This window comes from Apis cerana, linkage group LG8, assembly GCF_029169275.1.
Source record: "Apis cerana isolate GH-2021 linkage group LG8, AcerK_1.0, whole genome shotgun sequence".
NCBI classification, from domain to species: Eukaryota; Metazoa; Arthropoda; class Insecta; order Hymenoptera; family Apidae; genus Apis; species Apis cerana.
Window position 1 is genome coordinate 2292239 of NC_083859.1, and position 10621 is coordinate 2302859.

A 10621-nucleotide genomic window follows, 5' to 3' on the forward strand; every position below is an offset into this window, starting at 1 on the left:
GTTAATTTTAATATATTGAACATTTATTGAATTATATTTCTAATTTAAGATATTTGCAAAAAATTAAATAATTAATCTTGGCAAATATCTATTTTTTTCATTGAAAATATATGTTAAATATTATATTCTTAAACTTTTTTGTATAAAATATGTAATTCTTTTAATAAGATTAGGTAAACATGATTTGTAAAAAATATGTAGAGATTTATTCAATGTTATATTTATTCAAATTTATATCATAGTTCATAATTTTTTGTTAATATTCCAATCATTTTTAATATATTGTAAATTTTTTTTTTTAGAACAAAAATAAAATAAAATTTGTAATTATGATATAGAATATTTATAATACATCTTTTGTGAATTCAATACAATTGTTAAATTTTTAATTTTTAAATCATTTGAATAAGAATTGATATAATAAAGGAATATTTCAAAGTAAATTTTACACTATTCAATTTAAAAATTAAATTCATATTATTAAATTTTTATATAATTATAATTTTTATAATACATAGTTTTTATTACCATATTATATAATACAGTAAAAAATTGTATTTAATCTGCAGTAGTGGTGAAACCTATAGGTTCTCCTATGTTATTATGTGGTAGCATATTTAGTTGATCTAAAAGATTTTCTCTTTCTCGAAGACATGACCATGCTTTTTCTTGTTCCTTTTTTGTTAAAGGTACTTCTCTTTGTTTTGCTAATATAAGTTTCTTATAATGTTCTATTACTTCATTATCTGCTGTACTAATTTTTCTTTTCAATGCTTGTCGCTTACTTTCCTCTTGAGCTAAATTCAATAATCTTTTTAACTGTGTTACATTATGGTTGGAAAGTGCAGTAAGTTCCTGTTGACATCGTTTTATTTCAGTCAAAATTTCGTCATCTTCTTGACTCTTTTTTTGTGCATCTGGTTCTAAAATTCCTTGTTCAACTAATTCTTTATGCATTCTTAATTCTAAATTTATAGAATTCTGAATAGTAAGATCTCTTAAAACAGGAGGATCATTATCTCTAAACAGTTTATTATCTGTATTGTTATTTGCAACATATACATTTTCTTCTAATAAAGCAGAGACTAATCTTTGAGTTAGAGGTCCTGCTATACTGTGTGCTTTTTTATCATTTTTTCCAACCAATAAAGATACATCTGAACGACTTTTCTTCTTATCCCGATTTGGGTTAGCTGCATCTTCTTCTTGCAATAAATCATTATGTGCCCATATTAAACTGTAATGACGACCTAATGAAGGAATTTTCTTAAAATCACTTATGTCACTATGTGTGGAGATTAATTCTTCTAATAATTTAATATCATCAGACATAATATCAGTACAATATGGATCAACAGATGCCCAAAATTTGTTAGGTGTATCATTTTTTGGTAAGAGCAACTTTGGTGATTCAGATTTAGAACTTTCAATTCTTGAAATTTCATGAACGTTTGGAATGATTTGAGAATTTGAGCTATTAACAGCTTTTTGTTTGAATAGTTTTGCTGGAATAGGAGATTGTGTTTTAGTACTAAATCCTTTTGGTTTGAATTTTTCTTCTCTGACTTTTTTATCCAGAAGGGAAAGACCTTTTCCACTTTTGGATCTTTTATCTCTGCGTTCCTCTGCTGAAGATAAATTGGTTATTTCTTCTTGAAGCATGCGATGTCGTACAACTACTGAAGAAAGAAGCATTTCTAATTCTAACTGCAATGTATCAAGATCTTCCATTCCTACACCTTCTTCAGCACTACGTTGTAGAATGCTGCTATACCTTGGAAGAAGACGGCTATTATCAGCAATTTTTAAGATTGATAAAGACATTGCAGTTTCTGTACTCTCTGAACTCGTATCTGAATTAAGTGCAGTAGCTTGCACTGTCTTCCCACTTTCTCGTACTTTAACAACTGCTTTCTTAGAACTTTGTTTTCCTTTACCAGACATGATTGTAACCTTAATGTTACACAAGTGTCTTCAAAAAATTCAATTATTATTTTAATAAAAAATATTCATTTTTGATTGCTATATTGAATCATTTTTATTGTTTTTTTTTATAATCATAACTTTTTTCAAATTAATCTTTATTTTAACACAAAATAGATGAAAAATCTTATTTTTTATTTTCTTTCAATTTTTAAATTTTCAATTGTTATACATATATCATTCTGAAATGTCAAAGTATTAGGTTATGTTAACATTCACAAGTTATATGTACAATAAATGCTTTGATCAGCTGGCGGAATACTATATAAAATATGTAGTCAACATCATTAGATTATAATAAGAATGATTCTATCTTCGAGAATATATTAAAAAAAATATTTTTTTATTGTTATATAATTTATATTTTATAAATTATAAAAATAGTTATGATATAATATATAACATAAGAATAATTGGTCAACATGCTATACAATTTTTTTTTCATACAATAGTACTATCGCAAATGTTCTTGTTTACAAAGCAATAATGCCGTATAAACTAATCGAAATTTTGTCTTGTTAACTGATATTGTTATTTCATTCCACCACTTTAAGATTTTGATCAGTTAATATAGTATTATTAGATAAATAGGTACGAAAATATTAATTATTTAAAAATTAATAAACTGTCTTATGTATCGAATAAATTGATTGTTTATTAAGAATTAAATTGATAGGTTAATCTAAAATACAATTAATATAACATTTGATATTTCAATAATGTAATTTTATTAATGCTTTTAATTCAGTCCGCTAGATGACTCATAGATTTTATATGAACTATATATTAATATTTAGATTATTATTACTTACTTCTGTATTTATATTTATATTTGTATTTATAATATTTTTTTATTTCATATTTTAAATATAAGTTCAATATATACATTGAATCAATGAAATAAATCATAATTTATAATCGATTGTTAAATATGTTTTATTCTTATTATAGTATTTTTAAATTATTTTTATAATAATTATTAATTTAAATAATAATAAATAAATTTGAATTTCTAATAAATTTTATGATGATTTTAAATATTTAAAATTTATTCATGAAATTAATATAGATCATAGGTCATTATACAAATAAAGAAGTGGATAAAATATATAATGTATAGGAAACAAAATTAAAAATGGCAGAAAAAGGAGCTCATTTAACTGGCACAACATTTATAAGACCTTCTATTTTTGAAATTATAGCACAAGAATCGTTAGCACATACTGTAGAACCAGCTTTTACAAAATTTTTATCGGTAGGTTAATATCAGATTTACATTAATTTATGCAATATAAATATTAATTGATTATAAAAAGTGGAATTTTTTATTAGTTTTATTTTTTTTTACTTTTATTTAATAATTAGTTAATAAATAAATTTTATTTAATCAAATTATTATTTATAAAAAATTAACTTATAATCATTTTTATTATATTAGTTATTATAATATTCTTTGAAATCAAAAATTCAATTAATTGACTTTAAAAATTTATTATAAATTTACTATGAATCTTATTATAAAAATGGAATATTTATGCAATAAAATAATGAATACGTAATTAAAAAATAATTTATTTTTCACTAAATGTAATTTATTTTTTTATTATTAAAAATATTTAATTTTGTAAATATACAAAAATTTTTTTTATAAATTTTTAGTTCATTGTATCATTTAACGTTGAAAGATATGGACATCTTCTTAAATGGACAGATGAATGTTATTTAATTTTTAATACAATTCTTCAACACTATTATTTGAATAAATATTGTAAGTAATTTTTATTTGTTCATATAAATTTAAAAAAATTTATTTTTTACAAATATTTATTTATAAATATTTTAAATATATTTTAGCTGCATCATTTTCTGAAACATTTTATAGTTTAAAACGCATAATTATAGTAAACTCAAAAGTTAAATGTGAATTATCAAATAAGCAAAGAAGACTTTCATTAATGTTAACAATTTTATTTCCTTATGTAAAAATCAAACTTTCTCAATTAGTGGAAAAATATAAACTTGAAAAAGTTGATGATTATACTCCAAAGTCGGTAATTATACTCATAATTTCTTTTTTAATTTATATTTTTTTACTCAAATAATCTTTAAAATTATTTTTTAGAAATGGCAAAAATTATATCGTAATTGCATTATCAAAGGAAATGCAATAATTTTCATGATATATGAATTTATGGTACTATATAATTATGTTCTTTATATTTCTGGAAAATCAGCATATACTTCTTTACTCTTGAGATTTTTATCTATAACTTTAACATATGCAGAATCAAAACCGATACTTAGTATTTCAGATTTTTTAAAGAAAATTAGAACAAACTCCTTTGGTATTAGTGATGGTATAGATATATTTCAAAGAATGATGACTACATCTTTTGAATTTGGAGCATTTTTTCTTCAATTCTTATCTTGGTGGACTCAAGAATATTATTCAACTAATTTACTATCATTACCTATTCCATCACCTCCAAAGGTAAAAAAATGAACTTTTTATGCAATTAAATTTTTTTTAAATTCAAAATCTACAAATATTCAATATTCATTTAGATTCCAGAAATAGCAAAACAATACAAAGGAATATGTCCAATCTGTTGTAAAACATTTAGAATACATACAGTACTTTCAGTGTCTGGGTATGTGTATTACAGAAAATAATATTACAAAAATTAGAAAATTGAATTCAATTATAATTCATAAATATTTCATTTTACAGTTATGCATTCTGTTATCAATGCATTCTTCCTGTGATACGTACAGACAAAAAGTGCCCAGTAACAAACTATCCTGCTAAGGAAGATGATTTAATACGTTTATATTTAGACTAAATAATAATGTGCATATTTTATTATATAAATTGTAAATAAAATTAGTTATTTTTAAATTTATTTTTAGTATGATTATTGTAAAACAAAAAATTAACTTTAACATAAATTTAAAAATATTTATATATTCATTATTTTGTGACAGAATTTTCAGTATCAATAATAACTTGTCAAAAAAAAGTGATATGGAATAAAATAATTGAATAATTATATTAATGAATAATATTTACAGGTACATTTCATTATATGATAAAAAAATACTGATTTTAATCAAAGTAGTTTTTTTTAGTATTCAATACATTCATATATTTGAATCACAGATAATGGTGCCAAAAGTTCTAGTAAGTTATTTTGCACTACTTTTGGTAAAATATTTTAAAGAATGTAATATATTTCAATACTGAATATTCGACACTCTATATAAAATCTAAGAATAAAAATTCGCAAAATATAAGAATTACTTAAAAAATAATAACAAATATTTACCCTTTCCTATACTTTCATATTATTTTAAATAATCAGTGTTCAAGTAATTATATAAATATATTAACTACATAATCATAAATATCAATTCAAATCATATCAATTCAAAAAAATTAAATTTTTTTCTTTTTTATTTGATTGAATATTATGAATATTTTTTAATCATTATGGCACACTTTAAGAAGAATTTCATATAATGTTAATATAGAGTAAATTTAAAATTTTTAAGTTTTTTTTATAATTTTTTTTCATTAAGTTTATGTAATAATTGATAAAAATTTATCTTATAAATTAATAAAGAAAAATTTAGGAAAATAAGTTTATATATTTTTTAATATAAAAATTAAAATCATTTTTTTATATATCATATATATTTATATCTATATTATTAATAAATATACTATATTTTAAAATATTTAGAAAATCTTATTTAATTGAATATTTTAATTGAATACTTGAACACTGACTTTTCTACTATGTTGATAGGAACATTTTTTTCAAAGGTCACATTTAATATTCAAAAATTCTATGTGTATTAATGCTCTAGTCTAATCAAACTAATATAGCAATTATATTAGTTACATTTCACAGTATAAAAATCAATAATTTTTTTTGTATTTACACAGATTATGTAAAAAATTTCATACTCATACATTGGGTTTCAATTTTTTATATTAATTTTGTCATAATACATAAATATTATCTTAAAATTATTTATATATTTATTCAAAACTATTTTTATATAACTGTAAAAAATTCTCTTTATAATGATAAATTACATAATAATAAATAATTCTTTATTTTATAATTTCAAAATATTTTGACTGATGTATGAGTGCATGTAATTTTTTAAATTTTTATTATTAGATATTTATAACTTATTTTTAATTATTTTAGAAATCTTTTTTATATTTAGTAAACATGTTTTAAATTATTCAAATTAAATAGATTATTAAAAACATTTCAGTATTATAGTATTATTTAATAATAATCGTGCATAAAAACATATTTTCAAATTTTAGTAATAAAGTAAATAAATATAATAATGTTTAATATTTTGTTTTTTTATGAATGAGAAATTTGGTTATCAGCTTCATTTTTATAAATCGTTTGACTAGACTATAGCTTTAATGAAGTTTTTTTTTTTTTTTTTTTTTTGAGAATTTTTTCTCTAATCACACAATATAAAGAATATACAATACAATTTATTATAGGCACATTCAATCACGATTTTAAGAGAATTTAAGAGAATTCATATATATATAATTGTATCTAAACGTGCATTATGTTATTATTAATTTTTTTATAATTAAAATATTATTATAATTCCAATTTTATCAAAATATGACAGAGAACATTAAGAAATACATGCTTTTTGGACATTGTAATGTTTATATAAAAAAAGATAATTTGTTTTAAAATTTCTATGCATTAAAAAAATATTTACGATTTTACAAATTACTTATTTCTATAAGAATTAATATCTAATAATTTTATTAGTAATTTTGATTTTTTTATATGTACTTTATGCAATTAAATTTTACTAATTGTTAAATTTTACTAATTGTTTTACTAAAACATTTAAAATTGAAAATTAATATAACAAAACAGGCAAAAATACATAGAATAAAAATAATATAAGTTCAAAAGACAATTTACTATATGAGTATGATTTACTAATTATATTGGTATCGCAAATATTGGGATATTAACAAAACTACTACTAAAATACAACAAAAAGCGTACGTTTTAGTATTCTAGAACGTATACATACGTACGTGTTTATGAGATTCAGATTCATCAGATTCATTTTATTGCATATTCATTTCAACTTCTCTTCATAGAGTTCGTCAATTTTTTGATCTCTTAGGAACACATCAACTACAATTCTTCAAAGAATGCAACTCTGGCTTTGGTGGATCCAGATTTTACTTTCTTTAATGTACTATACTTATTCTCACCGAGTCGCACTTGTTCTTCGTGTAATTGGTCCAATTCGCACTGTTTTTCTCCAACTTTCATAACTTCAATTTCTGTGCGTAATTCTCTAAGTTGTTCCTGTAAATGTTTACTTTTTTCCCAGTAATCAACTCTTTCTTTCTCAATTTCTAAAGACAACTGATCGACATCTCCATCGGCAATCAGATCGTAAGAAGTGAGGTCAGTTGGCAAAGGTTCTGTATCCAATTGCAATGTTTGAAGATCTGCTTGTAAATCTGATGGAAGTACTTGCGTCGATGGAAATATGTTTGGCACAGGCTAAAAATATAGATATTAATTATTACATTATATATTTAATTATAATTAACTATATTTAATTGTACTTATTATTTTTATGATTCAGATACTTACAGTTATAGTAGCAGTATAAGCATTTCTACTAAGAAATTCTAATAATTTTTCCTTTGCTTCCTTCTCAGCAATACGTGCACGTAATAGTTCATCTTTTAATTTTTCTGCTTCAGCAGCTCTTCGTTCAGATTCTTGTACCAGCCTTTCTGTCAACAATTCTGCTTCCCTAGTTTTCCGTTCAAGATGAACTTTTTCTTCTTCTGTTTTCATATTATTTAATCGTATACGTGTAATTTCTTGTTCCGCTTCTGAAGCTTTTTGACTTAATAGCATTGCTTCCTCTTCGGCTACACGACTTTTCTCAGCTAATAGATCTGCAGTTTCCTCAGATCTTCTCTATAATTAATTGAATTTTTTATGACGATTTTTAGCTATAATAAATATAGAATTTTATTATTTATATTTTCTTACAAGTGCTTCATTTGCTAAACGAATTTCTTCTTGATATTGTAAAAGTCGTTGTTCCATAGCAGCCTTTTCTCTTTCTGCTGCTTCTCTGAGTTGTTTTTCTCGTGCCAATTTATTTCTTTCAATCTGTCTCCTAATAAAATAATATTAATGAAGTAAAAAAATTGCACAATATTATGAAAGCAATAATTTGATTGATACAATAATAATTACTTATCTATTAAAAATGTCTTTGTGAAAAAGTACGTTTTATATGATTTCCTTGAAGTAAAGATGTTCCTTTTTTAAGTGTTTAAATAAGTATACTAACCTGATTAAACATTTAATTATTTTTATATTTCAGTTCCTATAAAATAATATAAAACAACAACAAAAAAAAAAAGAAAAAGAAATATACATTAGGATATTGTTATAATAAGATAAATATAAACTTTTCATGCATATAATTATTATATCAATATAGAATAAACTTTTTATAATTTATTAAATCAATATTTAAAATTTACTTTTTCATTTTTAAATATTAGTAAAGCATTTGATTTTACAAGCCCCATTCAAATTAAAAGAATTTAATTCATAAAAAAAAAATAATGTTTATATATTGTATTATATTGAAAATATTTGAGAAAACAAAGAAAATTCAAGCAATATTTTTAAAATATGTATGCAAATATATAAAAATCTACCTTGATTTTTCTTCTTTGGCTTGTGCTTTCATTTGCTGCACTTCCATGGAATCAGGCTTGCGTCTTCTCATAAACAGATCGTGGTTGCCAATACACAGGTCCAGAATCTTAACAAATAATATGTGAGCAGCTTTGTCATTGTTTTGTTCGTCGAATCCTAAAGCTATCAAACCCTTCACCCAGCTGCCAACATCTGATTGTTTTTTTACCAGTTTATTCATCCTAACTTTCTGCGAGAAGAACACGAAGTTCGGCGATGTTTTCTCCACTGGTTTTATTACAAACTTCTTGTCATCAAAACTGATATGTCGTATCTCCGACCATGTGAATGTTGTTTTCGGTGCCAATTTGTTTTCCTTTTCGTAAATATTTAATCCCAAGGCTGTGACTCCCAACCAAAGATCAGTCTCTTTTTTATTCTAATAATTAATATCATTCAATAAAAATGTTTTTAATTATAAAACATATTTTTTACGCGCATGAAAATTACTTACACTAATAGGGAAATAATTTACACCATACATATCAAGATCTTGAGCAATTTTCAGATATTCCATTTCTGCTTCATCTCTGGACATCCCACGATGATCAGCATACCAAATTTTTATCCTATCTTCCCACATTTCAGGTGTCATCTGATATTGATCAATAACTCTTTGTGGCAATAAATCTTCGCTAGCAAGCATTCCTGGACGATATGAAACTTCATCATAGTCTCCATACTAAAATTTAAAACATATAGATTAGTACAAATAAAAATTAGTTTTTTAAAAAAAGTTATAATTACCTTTGCTTGTACTGCATAAGAAGCTAATAATACAGATGCTTCTGGTGGACAATAAATATCCATCGAAAGAATAGCTTGTTTCACTTGTAAAAAAAATAAATGTTGGGTTACTTCCTGTACCAATTCTTCAGCAACATCTTCTGGATAAAACTTTGCCAAAAACATAAAAGGTGTTGTGGGTTGTTGAGAAATACATTGATCTTGTACTAAAATAAAAGTATAATATTATTAAAACAATTTTATTTTTATAAAATTGAAAAAATTGTTTAATAATTTACCTTTTTTATCCAATTTTAACCAAGATATAAATCCTTTAGCATCTTCATACTGAAGTCCAAAATACCATGTTTCTCTTAATCCTATTGTACGACAAACTAAATCAAAAAGATCTCTTCCTGTTGATCTCCACTATGAATCCATTTAAAATAAATATTTATATATAAATTTTTGATAGTAAAACAAATAATGCAAATAATGCAATAAAAAACTAACCTCTAAACTAAATTCCAATTCAGCATCCAATGTACAAACTTTAACAGGAAAAGATTTTCCAGATTTTTTCCTTCGAAATGGTGGCATTTTACTCCTCATTATATTTACTCAATATGACAAAAGAAACGATGATCAATAAAAAAAAATGAAAGAGAAAAAAGAAAGCATCTAAGTTATACTGTGAAACTGAATTAGATATTAAATTTTTTCGTTTTATTCAAATAATGTAGAAAAAATTGAATAATAGATAATCTTACCTACGCATTCGTAACATATTGATGAAATACATTGAAAATAGTAATAATAATTCGACTAATTAAATTCATGTAAAATAAAATAATAATTTTAAATATAACTTTCCTTGTTAAATCACATTATATGCTATTGTTTTCAAATTTTACTTTTTGAAAAAAAAATTGAATTATTTTCAATATATAAATTAATTTCTCTATGTTTCGAAACAATTTATTTCATCAATTTTAGTCAACTCAAATAATTTCATTCAAGACAAAGACTATACTGATAATCTAGACTAACATTTTTCGATAATTCGAAATCTGCAATATCGATAAATAAATCGATAATATGAA

At 22.7% G+C, this 10621-nt stretch overlaps 3 protein-coding genes across 8 annotated transcripts; 1 reads left to right on the top strand and 2 right to left on the bottom strand.

The window, feature by feature from the left end:
* Nucleotides 1-453: 453 nt before the first annotated feature.
* LOC108003462 (transcriptional adapter 3-B) lies at nucleotides 454-1944 on the bottom strand. The gene has a single exon (XM_017065727.3). It carries the CDS (start codon nucleotides 1942-1944, stop codon nucleotides 559-561), a length of 1386 nt encoding a protein of 461 aa, XP_016921216.1. The 3' UTR covers nucleotides 454-558.
* Nucleotides 1945-2058: 114 nt separating this feature from the next.
* On the top strand, nucleotides 2059-4886 carry LOC108003463 (peroxisome assembly protein 12). Of its 2 annotated transcripts, XM_017065728.3 has the most exons (7): nucleotides 2059-2574; nucleotides 3053-3238; nucleotides 3643-3751; nucleotides 3838-4034; nucleotides 4106-4474; nucleotides 4549-4634; nucleotides 4715-4886. In XM_017065728.3, exons 2-7 carry the CDS (start codon nucleotides 3119-3121, stop codon nucleotides 4824-4826), a joined length of 993 nt encoding a protein of 330 aa, XP_016921217.1. In that variant the 5' UTR covers nucleotides 2059-2574; nucleotides 3053-3118; the 3' UTR covers nucleotides 4827-4886. The 2 variants fall into 2 exon arrangements, with proteins under 2 accessions (XP_016921217.1, XP_061934005.1); XM_062078021.1 differs by having other exon boundaries at nucleotides 2059-3238.
* Nucleotides 4668-10578, bottom strand: LOC108003448 (merlin). 5 transcript variants are annotated; one of them, XM_062077999.1, is made up of 10 exons: nucleotides 10289-10560; nucleotides 10032-10217; nucleotides 9818-9947; nucleotides 9540-9745; nucleotides 9247-9474; nucleotides 8962-9171; nucleotides 8753-8859; nucleotides 8070-8199; nucleotides 7659-7994; nucleotides 4668-7565 (listed from the first exon to the last, which is right to left on the bottom strand). In XM_062077999.1, the coding sequence occupies exons 2-10, from the start codon at nucleotides 10128-10130 to the stop codon at nucleotides 7188-7190; spliced, it is 1824 nt and encodes a 607-aa protein (XP_061933983.1). In that variant the 5' UTR covers nucleotides 10131-10217; nucleotides 10289-10560; the 3' UTR covers nucleotides 4668-7187. The 5 variants fall into 5 exon arrangements, with proteins under 5 accessions (XP_061933983.1, XP_016921191.1, XP_061933982.1 ...); XM_017065702.3 differs by having other exon boundaries at nucleotides 10032-10138; nucleotides 10289-10548; XM_062077998.1 differs by having other exon boundaries at nucleotides 10032-10578.
* Between the last annotated feature and the right edge of the window lie 43 nt (nucleotides 10579-10621).

Bases quoted from the DNA above. Each gene is read 5' to 3' on its own strand.
- LOC108003448 (XM_017065700.3), bottom strand. From the start codon at position 10,130: ATGAGGAGTAAAATGCCACCATTTCGAAGGAAAAAATCTGGAAAATCT. The intron at 9,746-9,817 runs GTAAATTATTAA...CTTTTATTTTAG, and splicing joins GTTAAAATTGGATAAAAAAG to TACAAGATCAATGTATTTCT. The intron at 8,200-8,752 runs GTAGATTTTTAT...TTATTTTATTAG, and splicing joins GCCAAAGAAGAAAAATCAAG to GAGACAGATTGAAAGAAATA.
- LOC108003463 (XM_062078021.1), top strand. From the start codon at position 3,119: ATGGCAGAAAAAGGAGCTCATTTAACTGGCACAACATTTATAAGACCT. The intron at 4,035-4,105 runs GTAATTATACTC...ATTATTTTTTAG, and splicing joins ATGATTATACTCCAAAGTCG to AAATGGCAAAAATTATATCG. The intron at 4,635-4,714 runs GTATGTGTATTA...TTCATTTTACAG, and splicing joins ACAGTACTTTCAGTGTCTGG to TTATGCATTCTGTTATCAAT.
- LOC108003462 (XM_017065727.3), bottom strand. From the start codon at position 1,944: ATGTCTGGTAAAGGAAAACAAAGTTCTAAGAAAGCAGTTGTTAAAGTA.